Below are 17,806 nucleotides of genomic sequence, written 5' to 3'. Positions count from 1 at the left end.
CTGTGTCTGAAATGGTAGGTAGAATCAAGAGCTTGATGGGAGTAAGTTAGCAAAGAAATAAGGGTACTGAGAAATTTGGAGGGACGGGATGGAGAAAAAACAAAGGAAGAAAGAAAAAAGGAAACACACTGAGGTCCCCACAGGAAAGGAAAAGAGGGTACAAGAAACAAATGAAACCTGTTAATTTCTAAAACATATTAATATGGTATTTTTCACTTTGGGTTAGTAGGCTTACTCCTCAGGTTAGCAAGCGTAAGGTAAGCTTTTCAAGCGCTACTTTATCTTTAAAAGATTTCATTGGTTTCCATGTATTTTCCAGTGCTCCTTCAGGATTTATGACTGAAGTCAACAACTAGAGAGTAAACCAGTAAAACCTACAATTCAAACATATTGTATAGGTGAGAGACCTGATATCCTGCAGTACATATTAAAGTATTTGGAGGTAGGAAGGAGGGTGCACACAAATGGAGTTGAGCTTGGCATATTTGTTTCATGCATATTTCTTTGACTATTTTTAACCAAACCTTTGCAGTTCACCTTTAATACTCCAGAATCCTATAGTTTAAATGTATATTGTATATATGTGTGTGTGTATATATATATTATATATACATATATAGAGAGAGAGAGAGAGAGAGAGAAAGTATATAAATTATATTAACTGTATAGTTTAAATCCTATAGACATTAATACATCCCGTTAACATATTTTATTTTGTGGAAATGCTACCAAAAATGCTTATATTTTCATTTGAGTATTAGTACCCTTGTTCTCCTCCCTCTTCTTTTGGTATGGTTAAGATTTTCAAAGGCAATCTAGCCACGCAACTTGCATCAAAATCAGTAAATCACACGGCAAAATCCTCTAGTCTTTCTGAAAATCTCAATGTGCTTATTTAGAAAGTTTTTCTAAAAGTATTATGATTAATGCTACCCATATGAGAAATAAATCTACTTCTAGTGTGTATAGTAACATTGGCAAATAAATTAAGATAGTCAAATATTTGCATGTGCCCAAAAACAAGACTCTAGAAGATCATTAAACAGCAAGTGGTGGTGGTGGTAGTAAGTGGGAGAAGGGAGAGAAGAGTAGTGAGTTTAGCTGAGAAAACCCCGCTCCTCAACTCTAGGAACCAACTTCCCAAGTTTTAAATGTCAAACAACTTTTTCAGGACCTGCATCTCAAGGCATGATTGAACCCTGCCCTACAAGAAATCAGTCAGGTACATTCTGCACTACCAGAAGCTTCCAGAGCTACAATATAATTTGACAGCCACTCTGGTCAACCTTGCTTTAGGATCCATACAAGATTTTGGGGTATTTTTAGAATTCTCTTTCTCAAAACTATACATTTTAAGAATCTGCCTGATACCATCACTGCTGAGCATTTTTAAATATCAACATTTCATCCCATCCTCGCCACTCCATTCCCATACTCACTAAGAGTTTGCATGATTTGGAGCATACAAAATCAAGATAGAAGAGTTTTAATACATGAAGTGCATTTATTTAACATTTGCAATATCAACTAACACCTATCCATATTTCAATAGAGGGGAGAATGAGGAAGAGCTTGGGGATATAGAATAGACCTCAATTTTCATTTGATATAATGACCACTAATGTGAAAAATATGCAAATTATAAATATATTTAACATAATTATAGTAATTTGAATCAAATATTTCATTTTGGAATTGTAAATGATTATTAGTGTTCTTTCTAAAAGTACAGGTAAGTGTCCTAATGCAAGTAATACAGGTCACTACTTGTCATTGCCACTGTACTCTACAAATGCTAATGCTGATTTTGTCAGGTCACTGCAATCTGATTAACTTCCAAATACTTGGAAGAGTAAGATCAACATTGTTTGGTACAGTTTTTGGAAATAACTTGAAACAATTATGTATTCATCCACACAACAGTGGATCCAGTAGGGGTGGTGTCTGGATCCAGTGCGCTTTTCCTCACACATATGCCTCAAGATGTACTTGTTTTATATTTCCTATAAATGTTTCAGTTGTCTGTGGTAAGAAATTGAGCTCTGGTGTTGACTGATACCCTCTGCCAATTCTTGCTGCTCATGATTTCTGCCATGCTTCTGACATGGTGGCACAATTTGATCGTAGCTTGCAGCCATGAATTTGGTTGCCTGTTCAGTTACATCAGGCATTACTGCACTGATGTCACCCAGCAAAGAGTTAGTGTATCCAGCTTTCAAAATCTTTGGCACAGTGGTTCCTGTGGGAGCCAAGATAGGATGCTCCTGTCTCTTACACTGAGAGTGCAGAGTTCCAGTGTTGCCTCACCTGAAGCACAGCAGGTTGTGATCGTTCTCCCTTGGACTGCAGGATTCCATAATTACCAGAGAGGTTAGACCCTGTTCAAGGTAACCATCACCATCTTTTCCAACCACCACCATTTGTTGTAAAAGGATATTAGCTTCCCCAGGCAAGATAGCCACCTATTCTCTGTTCATCACCACAACTCCCCGGTTTACTTCAGCTGGGGTGTCTTCTGCCTGTGATAACTACTTTGTGCTTTAGAGTGTGCTGGAGTAACTTCTTGTCTTACAAGTGCTGTACAAATGATGTCAGTCATTTATAATTTTATGTAACCAACAAGACAACATTCTGTGGAGCTAGCTGTGTACATGTAAACCGATGCATTCTGCTCACTTCTGTAGCTCTGCTAGATTTTAGACACTCTGAGCTGAAGTCTTTGAACATATCAAAGACAAGGTATACATCACCTGCTGCTAGTTTGCGTCTCTGAAATTGGTCACATAGTCCTTGATGATACCACTTGCTGGCCAGCGTACTTACCTAAAGGTTCTGCAGAACCTTCAATGACTATGCAGGTGACTTCTTGTAAAATATGTAAAGTTGACAAGTCTGTCCACAGCTATTTCTTTAGGTTAGACAGCCTTGGGAATCTTCATGTCATCAGGGAACACTGATGTTAGTACAGGAGCCAACACATGGGCTTTTGAGTCTCAGCAGTACACCAAGACCAATTTAAAGGCTGGGTGGAGGATATATCAGGACACTTGTAATGATACTGTCAATAAGAAGAGCTAGCAGAGTTTTGTCTAATTTAGAGGATAACTTAGCAATCAATGCTAATTCAGGATCACTCAATTTGCAGCAGTATCTTTCTTTGTGCATATGTTGTAGTGTGTCTTATCTGATACAATAGTTCTGACCTCCTGGACAAACTGTTTTCCATCTCTGCTTATTATGTCAAAATCATCTTCATCATCAGTGACCAACTTGAGCACATTTTATGCCTTACTTCTGAACACAATTATACCTGCAGTGCCTAGAGACAACAGCATAAGAAGTTCTTCAAAGTGATGTGACATGTGCTTGATCAGTTATCTGCATGAAAGCTTCTGGCCTCCATGGGCTTGGTAAACCAGAAACAACTCTGTAGCATTTCAGATGCGAAATACGTCCTGTGTTATACTGTAACTCAAGTGACTCAATCGCTGCATCCATTTCCTCGTGCTGCACTTGTGCAGCTGCTTTTACCAATAGCAGCCCAAATTTGAAAATGAATCATCATGAGTGAATGTAAGAATTTAAGAGCACGCTCATAGTACTAGAATATGCCTGTGTCTTGGTTCAGAGGGATAAGGGGGCATACTAGCAAAATATACTGCTAATACAGATACTGATACAGACATAACATATGTAACTCCTAGCTAATTACATAACTAAATATTATCATGAGGTTTTCATTAAAAGTAATTGAAATTTAAAGTGGTTTCACTGTCCCCTCGCTTGTGAATCAGGAGTAAGGCATTAATAAGTTCTCATATTTCAAAGTGCTCAACAGTGACAAAGTGTCATGGGGCAGTTTCTTTTGAAACTAAAGTCTTAAAATTTGGATCCACAAAATACTCTGTATGGACATTAAAACAAGGTACTGCCAAAAATTTGCATTTGCCTACTATACTAATAACCCTAAGAACCATTTGCCTTGTTACCACACCATGGTGTCAGATATTTGCAGTTTTTACCTACACAAAGAATAGGAAATAGTGGTTACTATATGATAGGTTGACAACTGATGGTATTTTAATTAGTTCTACAATGTAGAATGAATTATAATATTCACCTACAGGCTAGAATAAGACAGTTATTACCATTGCAAAGTTGCACTATAGAAGAACAGCCTTCTGAGCAGCTAGACTTTATTAAAAGCAATGTGGTCCAACATGGACGCCTCAGAATCTAGATATAATGATAAAACAAGATCTCAAAGCTCTAAGCCATCAGGGTGAAAGTTGGGCACCTATTTTTAATAGCATAGCACAGTCACAAGCTGTCATCCATTCACCGAAATGCCTCCCCTACTAACAAACATAACTTGTGTCTTGGCTAAATTGACCTCTACAAATCTCATACTTTCATCCCAATCTCAGACACTGGATGAGTAAAACTATAGACTTTGGGATTGATTAAATATGAAAAGCTCTGTGCCAAAAGTTTACTGGTGACACTCCCCCTCTAGAAGTCTAAGTAGCTTCACATTCATATTGAAAAGCAGAAATTACCTGACCAATCCATGTACAAAACCTGCATGTGCAAGTGCTGTGGAGGACAAGCACCTGCCCATCCCTATTCTGCATGACCTCTCAGAGGAAAAAGTGAAACTACTAAAGAGTGAGACTACTGTTCAGCTCAGCATGATCCTTTAAATGAATCACTTGGACTTCATTCTGTCAACTATTACCAAAACATCTAGTAAGGTCATGATGGACACCCTACCCTTGTTCATCACCAGGAAGAGATCAAACCCATTTATACAATTCCACCCTCCACTGCATACATCAAGCTGAACCCATGACTATTAGGAATTGAGAGAATGTAGAATTCACATACAACTGGTTTTGCTCCCACAGCAGCTTTGAAGGTGGTCACTAAAATGACTAATAATTTGCTGTGTAGTTCTTTGAGCAAGGGCTTAACAACCACTTGTTTAAAAATAACTTGTGTCTTGGCCTTTTCAAGTGAGGTATTAAGCCACAGATGGCATATATTTCTCCATATATTTAGCATGAAGGACAGTTTCAACTCCCTAAGCAAATCTATCATCTCAGAAAACAAAGCTAGGTCGCAACAAAGCGGACAATGCATTTCTCCCCTACTTGATACTGTCCCCATAGACAATGAGGAACAATAGCTTTTCCATGCATTTTTTACTTAATTGATTTAAATAGTTTTCAAATATTAGTGAAATAAATATCTAAGGAAAAAATAAAAAATTATATATGGGAATGAAAACTCTGGATCTGCTTTTGTCTTCACTTAAACCAATGCAACTCCATTCCTTAAAATTATTTACTCATAATTTACAGTAGTGTAGATGAGAGAAGAATCAGACCCATAGCATAAAAAAAGTGCTACAATGCAAAAGGCTGAAAACAGTTTACAATCCATAGTAATGACTGGAGTTAACAATTGTTGCAAAATGCTAAATTCCTCAGTAACACAACTGTAAGCAGTAATGTTCAACAATGCCTCAGCATATTTATTACAGTGCTAAAAAGAACTCATCTCACTAAGATATGTAATCCTATTTAGCTAGGATTTCAATTTGCAGACTAAACAAAAAATACTAGCTGTAATTTTTCAAGACCCAGCATTTTGTTTGGAAAGCACAAGCAAGCCTCCACAAAACTTCAAGTTTCTCTACATGGATTTTCAATCAAACTCATGTCTTAATCACACCATCTTCAATAAATTATAGCCTGCATCACTTCCTGTGCATCCTCTGATTCACTTCTTGGTCACACATAAAAACATGTTAAATTACACTGTGCATGCGTGGTAACAATTAAATTTGTATACAAAGGAAACCATTTTTAAAAGACCTTGTGAATTTTCTCTTTCAAAAACTGCTTTCATCTCAAATATATACAATCGGTTCAAATAAACCTATACAAACCATGTTTCTAGGAAGTTACAAGGATCTAAAGTACTCAAAAGTACACAAACAGAAAATAATTTAACACAGAAGCTGAAAACCTGAAATCACTATTACACTGGGCCAGCAACATCACTACAGTGAAGAATGAGATTAGTTTCTTGTTTAAACAATGGTTTGTCCAAGTGCTCCAAAATCCATATGCCTATTCAGATCACCCTGAAAACTGTTATGCCTCAAGGGAATCAGAATAGGGTAAATTGTCTAAATAGGAGGTCAAGAGGATCCCAAGATTCAGCACCCTAGAAAAATCATCCCCTATCAATATTTTATACCCCTTAACTTTTTTCTGCCCATACCTGGAGTTCATACTATGCCTGTGAATCTCCCCAGCCTGATAGTACCTATTCAGGACTTCTTAGCTAGAGTCTGGCATCCATTGCCGCTTTAGGGAAACTATGTTTAACAAGTTACTTAGGGTAAAAGCTGAATCTGCAATGTGGCTTGAACCAAGTTGATTAGTTAAAGTCATTTGCACATCTACAACAGCACTGGAGCTCTGCTGCAAGCCTGAGTGTATGCAGACAGCTTGATGTCAATGGTAGTTTCAAGAATGATATGATGTGGCCATCGAACCTGAACAGCATCCACATACTGCGAGTTTGAATCCTGCCTTTTGTTTCTTTCTGAGCATTATGTTGTCCACATTAGCTGCTCTCTGCCAGCATCCTGCAGGGGCTCCTTCTGGAAGTTTAATCTTGAGAGCAAAGCTTCTGATTTTAGAGCCAGTATTTCAGAGGTCTCTAAAATCCACATGCAGATGCAAATTTTACTTTAGAAGCATTATCAAGGAAAATAGCATTAAACAAACAGAAGGAAGATGAAAGCATCTAGCAAGTACCAGCACAAGGGCAATTTAATCATGCCACATGTTTCTTGCCCATCTCCTGAATAATAGGTCTGAGTGTGATCCAAAGAAAAGGAATCAGCTGCAAATCTCAATGTCAACAGGTTCTACAGCAGAGGTGATCAATAGGGAGACTGAAGGCCAAAACCGTACCGTCAGACACTTTTGAACAGACTCCAAAATCTTATTGTTATTGTTATTTTTATTATTTTCTCTAGAATCTGGACCTTGACTATACCTTAACAAAAAAAATTGACTACCCCTGTTCTACAGGGTTGCTGAACATCAGAAGAGCTCTATTTTAAGGACTAGGATAAGGTCACAGGTTGACATTGACTAAAGTGACCAGGACATGTTTGTTTATATTCAGTATGTTTATATTCATCAAGGAAACTGAACAAAAATCCGCCTATCAATTTTACCTTTTCAAAGTGCTGCAGATTCTGTGAAAAAGGAAGTAAACAAAATTGACACTAGAAAAGTGTTAGTCACATGGTCAACAGTCATAGCAACTACATGCAATATGCAACTATTCAGTTCAATGACTAGTTGAGTCAAGCTTGAAGCACTAACTGGGAGTAGAAAAAATAGGGAAGCTTGTTTTCCTCTTTCAATCTATGAGTAAAAATTTAATGTGACGCTGAGATCTACTAGATCTAAAATTTTGAAGGGCATGATGACCAGATCAGTTTATTTCACTAAGATAGTATTTTGCTTAATAAATCTGTTATATTAACCACATTGTGATAATTTAATGTATCCAGCACATTTAAGGTAGTTTTATTAACTATAAAAAATCATTCTAAAATGTTTTCTGCATTTTAATTTCCATCCAAACAGAGCTTCACACAAATAGAATTAAAAACATCAATCCAGTGAATAAGAAATGTATCATTCACCATATTCTGACAAAAAATTGAAAAATTAAGTGTCTGAATAAATATAAGTCAAGCTATGCAATACCTTAAATGTGTAGAGATGGAGCATACCCCCTGGTTAGTAAAAGCAGCAGCAAACAGTGTAAAGGCTATATTTAGTTGCAAATCAATGTTTTAATGGTTACCAACCAGTGAGACTCAACCCTTCTTTAGACAAATAATTGAAAAGTACACACCCAAAACAAGATTAAAACAATTTAAATCAAGTTTTCCTGCCTGCTGATTTAAATCATGATTAAAATTGGTGATTTAAATCAATCCACCCTGAGATTATATTGCAATACTATAGCTTGCAAGCCAATAAAACTGCATAATCATATTAGCTATTATTTGTATAATCATAGTGCCTACAAGAACCAGTTGCAGATCAGAACCCTTTTTGCTTGGCTCTGTACAAATACTGAACAAAAAGACTAAGTACCTACTGGAATAATCTAAAGACTGCAGATTCTTTCCTTGCATATGGAGTTAAAATGTAAGCATTTTCCTGCTCATTTGTTCATACAAATTATTTTGGACAGTATAGGTACACAAAACACTTCAACTAAAGAAATACATAAACATGGTTACTGAATAGTGAGTCTTTTTTGTGACAAATGTTATATAGGTGCAATATTTAATATTTTAAAGTCACTGCATGCCTAGCAGGTCTTAAAGACATTGTCAATTTAAAAAAAAAAAAAGTTTAAAGTAAAGTAATTTCAGGTACTTCCACTGACCTTCTAGTAATTGTGGTTTTAACAGTGATGGTTGCTTTATAAAACCCTAAAATAGATTTCCCCCAGTGGGAAGGGGGGCAAGGTACACTTGCCATTCTCTAAAACCTTTAAACTAAACTATAATCAAAACTTCTTGATTTAAACAAAACCCTATCTTTAACCTAGGTAGCTGTAGGAGAAAATGCAGATAGAATCCCAGCAGAGTGGGGGCTATCCTGTTTATTGCACTCGGTGTAGTATGTATGATTACCTGCCCCGTGGGCAGGTGGCGTATGTGTGCGTTCGGTGCAAGGAGCTTCTGGCCCTCAAAGACTGTGTACGGGCTTTGGAGGCCAGGGTGGCGGAACTAGAGGAGCTAAGGGAAGCAGAGAGGTATGTTAATGAGGCTTTCCGGGACACTGTAGATTTGTCCCACCTCCGGTCAGACAGCCCCTGCGCTGTTAAGGAGGATGAAAGGCCCAGAGAAGGAGAGCAGCCAATGGGAACAGAGGGAAACCTTCCCATAGTTGGGACCCTCCTTCCAGATAATGATGGGATATCCTCTCACACTGAGGTTACCTCTCTGGGGGAGGGAACTCCAGTCATTAGGAAAAGTAATGGGAGATTTGATCATTAGAAACCTAGATAGCTGGGTTTGTGATGACCGGGAGAACCGTATGGTGACCTGCCTGCCTGGTGCGAAGGTTGTGGCTCTCTTGAGGCATCCAGATAGACTTATGTGTAGTGCTGGGGAGGAGCCGGTGGTTGTGGTACATGTAGGTACCAATGACATAGGGAAGGGTAGGAGAGATGTCCTGGAAGCCAAATTTAGCCTGCTAGGAAAGAGATTGAAATCCAGGACCTCTATGGTGGCATTCTCAGAAATGCTTCCAGTTCCATGTGCAGGGCCAGGTAGGCAGGCAGAGCTTCAGAGTCTCAATGAGTGGATGAGACGATGGTGTAGAGAGGAGGGGTTTAGATTTATTAGGAACTGGGGAAACTTTTGGGATAGGGAGAGCCTATACAGGAAGGATGGGCTCCACCTAAACCAAAGTGGATCCAGACTGCTGGCACTTAGTTTAAAAACTGCTCTGCAACCTTTTTAATGTTAAGAGATGGGGGAAAGCAGATTGCTGCAGAGGCGCACATGGATCGGACAGAGACTTCTCTTAGAGGAGAGTCTATTGATAGAGATTCTCTAGGTTTTAGTCAGGAGGAGGGGATGAAAGAGGACAAAGTATGGGCAAGATCAGACGAGAAACATGCACATAAAGAATCTGACACATCAGAAAAGGGCAGACAAATAAACAGTGACAAGTTTTTAAAAAGTGCTTGTACACAAATGCTAGAAGTCTAAATAATAAGATGGGTGAACTAGAGTGCCTCGTGTTAAAGGGGAATATTGATATAATAGGCATCACAGAAACCTGGTGGAGTGAGGACAATCAATGGGACACAATCATTCCGGGGTACAAAATATATTGGAAGGACAGAACAGGTCATGCGGGGGGAGGGAGCGGCACTATATGTGAAAGAAAATGTAGAATCAAATTAAATAAAAATCTTAAATGAATCCACATGTTCCACAGAATCTCTATGGATTGTAATTCCATGCTCTAAGAAGAACATAACAATAGAGATGTATTATCAACCAGCTGACCAGACAGCGATAGTGACGATGAAATGCTAAGGGAGATTAGAGAGACTATCAAAATAAAAAATTCAATAATAGTGGGGAACTTCAATTATCCCCATATTGACTGGGTACATGTCACCTCAGGACGAAATGCAGAGACAAAATTTCTTGATACTTTAAATGACTGCTTCTTGGAGCAGCTGGTACAGGAACCCACAAGGGGAGACGCAACTCTCGATCTAGTCCTGAGTGGAGTGCAGGATCTGGTCCAAGAGGTAACTATAACAGGACCGCTTGGAAACAGTGACCATAATATAACATTTAACATCCCTGTGGTAGGAAGAACACCTCAACAGCCCAACACTGTGGCATTTAATTTCAGAAAGGGGAACTATGCAAAAATTAGGAGGTTAGTTAAACAGAAATTAAAAGGTACAGTGACTAGAGTGAAATCCCTGCAAGCTGCATGGACACTTTTCAAAGACACCATAATACAGACTAACATGGCTACCCCTCTGATACTCTATCCCATGGACTCCCTCAACATTCCAGCTCCCCCACAGTTTGACCCTAGAACCTCACATCACCCTCCAGATATCCCATTTCCCCACCATCACCCAAAATAGACCCTTGCTGCCTCTGGGCCTCCCAGTATGCCTCTTCAGACATTCCAGTTCTCCTCCACAACCCTTCAAGTCACATTTATGTTCTCTGCTCCATCTAGGGTTGCTTCCTTTCAAGTTGCTGATAACTGGACCTCAAGACACGACCTCTGCTCCACCTCTTCCCCTCCGCCCCCCCCTCCCCGACCCAAGACCCTGCCCTCCATCACTCACTCCTCTCCCTCACGTCCCTGTCATTCGCTGTATCATCTCCGCCTCCCCTCAACCAAACTGTGCTCCCTCTGTTCTAGGGCTGGAATGGGAGCTGCTGCAGCCTGACAAGGAGCCTGCCTGCAGGTAGGAGGCAACCCTGGCTGAGCAGGCTTTTTGGCTTTCTGGTTGAAAGCCAGGCACCTGGCAACCCTAAATGGCACCTGGACACAAAAGCCAAAAACCAGACTGTCTGAGTAAAACCCAGATGCGTGGCAACCCTAGCTCTACCTCACAACAGACTTTGAGTACTTTTTTGGGAGCCAACATGCCCTAAGCAACTTAAGTGAGCTTTAGGTGCAGACTTCTGAAGAGCTTTTGTGCCTTGGCTCCAGCTCCACTTTCCCTGATGGTCCCATCACCATATCACATACATCATGCATATATACTCCAGACAATTATGTAAAGAGATGTATACACAAGGAGAAACTGAGAGAAAATCATAAGTTTTATATTATGCAGGTTTTGGTTCCAGCTCAATAGTTCAGACTGACAGTTCCTTTGTAAGCCATATTTTGATATACACCCCCATGTATACGAAGGAGTTATTCACCTTTCCCCCTTTCTGTTTAACGATATACAAATTGGATGTTGATGTAAAAATGTTTGTAACTTCAGCTTGTTATTTTCGCGTTCGTTTGTGAATACTGTATTAAATATTCCTGTGTTTAAATGAAAACCCATTATTAGAAATCCATCATTGGTGTAGAACGGCTATTCATTCTGAAACAAACATTAATTTGAAGGTTCAATTTAAACAAATGCAATTGTACTGCCTTTTTTTTTTTTTTTTAAACTATGTGCACTTCCAGACAGACACATGAAATAATCATCTATTCGGAATGTCACTGTGCTTTTTTTTTTTTTTTAAATGAAAACAAGCATACTAAGTAGTACTTTACTACTTGTAACAATTATTTTCAATCTTAAAAGCACATTCCACAAGTGACTGCACTCATGACAGTTTTTTACATAGATATTTAAACACAACATTTGATTTAGTGCACTACAAACTTTCTGGAAAATATTTTACAGCATATTTCTAATACTTGAAAAACAAACTGACAGATTAACCAGATCTTGCTTTTTTATGGGACCGTCCATCAGAACTTTCAATACAAAAGGAAAGTTAGAAATTGCCAAACACCTGAGTTTAACCATTAAGTATACCGTCAGTAATACAATGCTATCATCATGATTTTATATGCTTTTATTTGTTCGTAGATTTATAAAGAAAGTTAGTTTCCAAATACACTGTAGCAAGAGAAACTGTCAGTGCCAAGGGCGATAAAAAGTTAATTCCCTACATTGAACTATCACTATGAGAGCCATAACGTATCATAAGGTTTGACTCAAAGGGGAGAGGAAACTTCCACTAGTAAACAGGGATCTTACCTCATCTGCTACAGCAAATTAAGCTTTCATTAAAAAAAAAAAAAAAAGCATCCTAGCCTTTACAGTTAAGAAACCCTCCCAAGCGCAAATAAAACGTAAACTAATACAGCATTTACTTCTAACATCTGGAAGACGCACACCCTGAAACAACAACTTTAAGATACCTTAGGCTCTATTTCACCCCACAAATCCCCAGTGCAGATGTGCTGCACTGCACCAGCTTAAGATGCATCTGTAAGTTGCAACCCCCATCTACATCAATGCCATGTATCTACATTAAAGGGCTGCACCAACATAACTACACTGATGTGTGCAAGTTCCTCTTTAAACACTAATTCTAGCTCCAGCACACAATCTGAACAGTTCTTGTGTGGGGGAGAATTCCTCCAAGGCTAAGGAAATAGTTCTTCCTCCACACGAATCTCAGAGCTTTGATAGCCTCCGTACCAATTTTATTGCCACTAAATGTGAGAGGAGAAATAGAATAGTCAGATTCCACAGTCTCATCCACCAAATTGATCCTGCCCAATTCTTTTCTTACGCCTTATGACACAGAAGAGCAAAACTTTAGTTACAGAAGGTCCATGCACCACCATGAAGGGGGTAAATAATCCTGCTCCTAAGACAGCTATGAACTGCATCCAATAGGATATTACAAAGCCTGTTTCCAAGTCCATCTTTCTTAGCCCTTTAAAAAATTCTATGTCTCGAAGTTATGCCGGGCTTCAGCCATCCTCTTTCTACCTGGCTTCACACCTTAAACTTACTTTGAGCACTGACAGGAACCATATGCACTCTGGTTAGTGACCCAATAGATGTTTTATTGACAGTCAACATAGCATCTTCTATAATTACCATTATCTAGCTACCCTTTCAGTTTCAAGATGACCTTTCATAAGAAATATGGAGAAAGGAGTAAATTTGATACTAAACCCCACAACTGATAGTTCAAAACTAACCTATATCAGAACACATGGAGGTAAATAAAACTCCTGGACAATTTGACTCCACAAGACAAAATCTTCAAAGGAAAACATCCCTATAGTAAATATTTGACTAAGGAATAGATAAATGTTTTAATGAACCAGTTATTTAATTCTGGAACATTTAAACCAGTGCTGGGATATCAATATAAATATAATTAAGGGCCAAAGTCTACCATGACATATGTGGGATTGCATGAGTAAAAATGAGAGTAGAATGTAGCCTGAGCGTGCTGTTTTGTTGCTACAGAGGGCACCATTACATACCCAATATTCCCACTCCAGAAGTACCTGCGGTTGTCACAGTATCTTTCTGTACTACAAGATACAACGGTACTACGTCACTGCAGTGTCAAAAGTTGATTTTTAAATAGTACACGACATACTACTTCAGACTGGATCACTTGATGGGATAGGTTAAAATGCAAGAAATGCAGCATAATTTTAGAATACTCAAACAGATTTTTCAGAGTTAATTTAAGATAAGTTATTTAATAAATTGATTACACGTAGGCAGCAGTTTATTTTAAACAACTGTGAACAGCAATAATACTTAAACCTCAATCTTTGTACCTTTCCCATATGCCACAGATGAGCAGAATTTCTCAGTCAAAACCTAGTCCATTTGAGACAAATACAGTATAAAAAGTGATTCAAGGACATTCTTAAGTAGTTTATTCACTTTTAGTTAAATGTAGTGATTAGAATAGTTGATGGTTATGTTGTAGTTTTACTTTAATGATCTCACACCAGGATTTCCCAACATTATCGCCGGCTCGGCATCAATTCAGAGACTGCAATTTCTTAATTCTATGGTATGTTTGGATACAGAGAATATTTTCATCATATATACTGTATCACAGAGGTCATTTTTCAAGGATCAGACATTACTGTGACAGCCACCTGCAAGGTAACAAGAAAAGCCCAACCCACTGTATACTCCCTTAAACAAAGGAAAGCTAGATAACTCCAAATGGCTTGTGTACATGCTACGGGATAGTTAAAGGCACAATGATTGTCACAGACTGGCACACTATATCATTTTATCCAAGAAGTCATTGAAGACAGCACTTTAAACAATGCCCATTCACATTAGCACACACAACTAAAGGACACTCATTCATAAATAGTACAGTTTAGCAACTATAAATTGTTTCCCTCAACCTCAAGCTTTTCCTCAAAAAAGAAAAAATGCTAAAAATAAAGAAATGCATTTCATTTTAAATACTTGAAGCTAAAAATCAATAATGCAGCAGCAGGGGAACGTTGGTAGTTTACGGGATATACCATCATAATTTTGTTTTCTAGCTTTCAGGCTCATTTTGTTTGTTTTACTTGTGAGTAAATTAACTTCCAAAATATAAGCATAAATGCACACTAGTCATTCAGTGCACTGGAGAGTGTTAGATTATATTTCCACATCAAAGAAAGATGATATTCTCTCTCTGCTATTGTATGCCCGAGTCCATCTGTTAAGCAATGACTTATCCAGAATGCATAGCTACTGCAGTAGCTTCCCAAGTGGTTTTATGTTCACGTGTGTCCCCTGATGCTGAAAGCATTACTATAACCTTTATTCATATTTCTAGATTTAAGTGCGTACCTTTCAACATTAACTAAACAGTGGGTAGGTCCTGTAACCAAATAGTTTAAACAAACATTTTATGACTTTCCGAGAAATATCACCAAACAAAAACCAAACACAAAAAGTAATGTTAGTCTTTGTATCAGCAATTAGGCTATCAGATTTAAGCTTCCTCCCTTTTGATTAGCAATACCAACAAAGGAGGATAAACACAGGAAAAAGATTAAGCACTCTACACTTATGTAATGATCTATCTGAAGCTACTAAAAGAAATATCACTTCATGTTATTTCCCTATTCCCAGTGCTACTGTGAAATGAATGGATAATATCCAATAAAGTGACGAATATCAAGTTCTGACAACTTGTACCGCGATAGTTTATCTGAAAGGTTACTTGTAAAGATAATTTTAAGATGACAAAAGAGCTTGAAAAGACAGACAGTTGTCTGTCTTTGACTTGACATATTCACAAAACAAGAGCTTTAACTCTTGTGTATCCACATAAACCATAAAGATTAAAGTGATCTAACCAACCCACATCTCTCTCTGAATGCTGCAGCTCTTCCATTCAGCCTGCATTAGGTCAAAATGCAAATAATTGTCAACCATTGGAAGAATACATGGTTTTAAAGTGCCAGATACAATTTTATCTCTGTGCATGTTTTTGTTACAAAATGAACATAAGTTTAACATTTTAAACTTGTTTGTTAGAAGGGTAGTTTAAATTAAGTGCCCTTCAGTCTTAAGCAGTGGCTTTCTATCCTACTTCATAAGTAAAATTGAGGATATATTTTGTTGACTGAACTGCTTTCAAAAGCTTTGCTGCAGTGATTCATTTTTAGATCCATTTTTTTCCTCTCCTTAGACTTCTGTAGGTTTCCCAGGCTTTGGTGTAGGTAGCGCAAAAACATTAAGTCATACAATCTTGCAGTAACTCTTTCATACCATCCAGTGAATGACCGAGGAGTTACACTGTAACATCCTTTTCCTGTTGTGTGTTTTATACACATGCAATAATGATTTTCAACACACAGACCTTTTTGACACCCTTAATTCTGGAGGCAAGAATGCAGTTTGGTACACTAGAACAGGGGATTAAGACATGAGCAAACTAATCCCTTACAACAGATTGTAGCAATACACACTTATTAAAATGACGCAAAAACTCTCCTCCTCAACATATAAAACCTGATTAGCTCCAAGCTAACAGGGTTAAATCTTTCAAACATTTGCATCTCCAAAGAAAGATACCAGCTCGTGCTGCATTTCAATTTTATACAATTAAAAACAGATACAACATCAAATGCCCCTTTTCCTCAGAGGAATAAGTCATCAGGCTATCTGGCAGTTTGCAAGCACCTGAAGTTTTCGATTACTGGTTCTCATATATAATAAACATAAATTGCACCCAGTCCACTTCCACAACAGAAGACAGCACAGGGGGAGGAGGAAGGAGATTAGACTGTAGAGAGTACGTGTTTGTTTCACTAGCTGAGGTCCTGTGTGGAGTTTAGGCTGAGCAGATGGGTCTCTCGCACAAGGTGAGGAAGGAGCCATTAGGTACACGGCAGAGCGAGTGGGTTGCATACGGATGAGCGTGCGGCTCACAAACCGGCATTGTGGGGAAGGGTGGAGCATGCGAGAGGAAAGGGTCTCTCCTAGGGGTGAAGAGGGAGCAATGGGTGCATGCAAGGGATCGGGGCGGCGAAGAGGCAATCCATGGATACGCATGGTTTTAGGATTAGGAGGGAGCAGTGGTGGGAATTGGCAGGGGGGGAATGGGTGGGGTTCGTGGGGAAGGGAAGTCGCCGGCTGGGGAGGGTGCGTAGTGAGTGCCTGGGTCCCTCGGGGGGTCGGCAGGGGGCGCGGGCTGCCCTGGCCCTGCCGGCGGGGAGGGGTGCCGGCCCCTTACCAGGTTGAGCACGGTCTCCACGATGTCCCGGTTGCTGACCTCGCCGACCTGGATGAGTCCGATGAGGACGGCGAATTTCATGCGGATGTTGCGGATCGGCACCGACGGGTTAATCATCCCCGCGGGGAGCACCACGGACCCGGAGCCCGACGCTCGCAGCTCCCCCATCACCGCGGCGCTGCCGTCACCGCCTCCTCCGGCCCCGACAGGGACGAGCCCCGCGGGCTGCGGGTCCGGCCCTGACACCGGCTTCTCACTCGCCATCTACCCCCCGCGCCCTCCGGCACCTGCCCCAGGCCGAGCCGAGCCCAGCCCAGCCTCCACCGCAGCAGCGCCCGGCGGGGCCGCAGGGAGCCGGTCCGAGGCGCAGGGACCGTCCCGGCAGCAGCTCCACTATAATGAGGGATTATTATGGGCGCCGCTGCCCCGTTAGCCGGAGCCCGCCCGCCCGTCCGGGGCCGCCTCCTCGCAGCGGGGCCGGAGGAGAAGCAGCCGCCGCGCCCGGCCCGGAGGCGGCGCTGGGAAGCGGGCTGGGCACAGGTCCGCGAGCTACCGGCAGCGCCGCCGATGCCGCCGCCGCTGTTGTTGTGGAGCCGGAGCCGCTGCCGCCGCCGCTCACTCCGCCATGTTGCCGCCCCCTGCCTGCGCTAGCCGCCAGGGCGCCTGCGCTGAGCCCATGGGGGGAGGGGGGCGGGGCCGGGCCGCGCGCCCCCGTCTCCCCCGAGCTGCGGACAGGTGAGCAGGTGCGTCGGGTTGCGCCAGACCCAGAGCGGCCGGGCTCCAGCACCACCGCAGGGTGCACGTTACGCACCTGAGGCTGCGGTGGCAGAAACACCACCCCCGCCGGAGACACCGCCTGCCCCTGCCCTGACCCCACAGCTCCCTGCGGGCGGGGCACGGGGGTACTGGGGCTGCCCCGCCCCGCCGCGCCCAGACCCCCGGCAGCGC

General features: G+C 40.7%; 1 protein-coding gene across 6 annotated transcripts in view; it reads right to left on the bottom strand.

Moving 5' to 3' along the window:
• NBEA (neurobeachin) overlaps window positions 1–17,508 on the bottom strand; it is an 837,833-nt gene extending 820,325 nt beyond the window's left edge. For 5 of the 6 annotated variants that reach the window (XM_043531828.1, XM_043531837.1, XM_007070883.4 and 2 more), the window contains exon 1: window positions 16,859–17,490. In XM_043531828.1, the coding sequence (XP_043387763.1) occupies window positions 16,859–17,122 (264 nt within the window). In that variant the 5' untranslated portion in view covers window positions 17,123–17,490. Of the gene's footprint in view, window positions 1–16,858 lie in introns of all 6 variants that reach the window. The other variant, XM_027833036.3, reaches the window with a different exon arrangement.
• Window positions 17,509–17,806: the final 298 nt, after the last annotated feature.

Source organism: Chelonia mydas, chromosome 1 (assembly GCF_015237465.2).
Source record: "Chelonia mydas isolate rCheMyd1 chromosome 1, rCheMyd1.pri.v2, whole genome shotgun sequence".
NCBI lineage: Eukaryota > Metazoa > Chordata > Testudines > Cheloniidae > Chelonia > Chelonia mydas.
The sequence above is the reverse complement of the archived record's forward strand: the minus strand, read 5'-3'. Positions and strand labels throughout refer to the sequence as shown.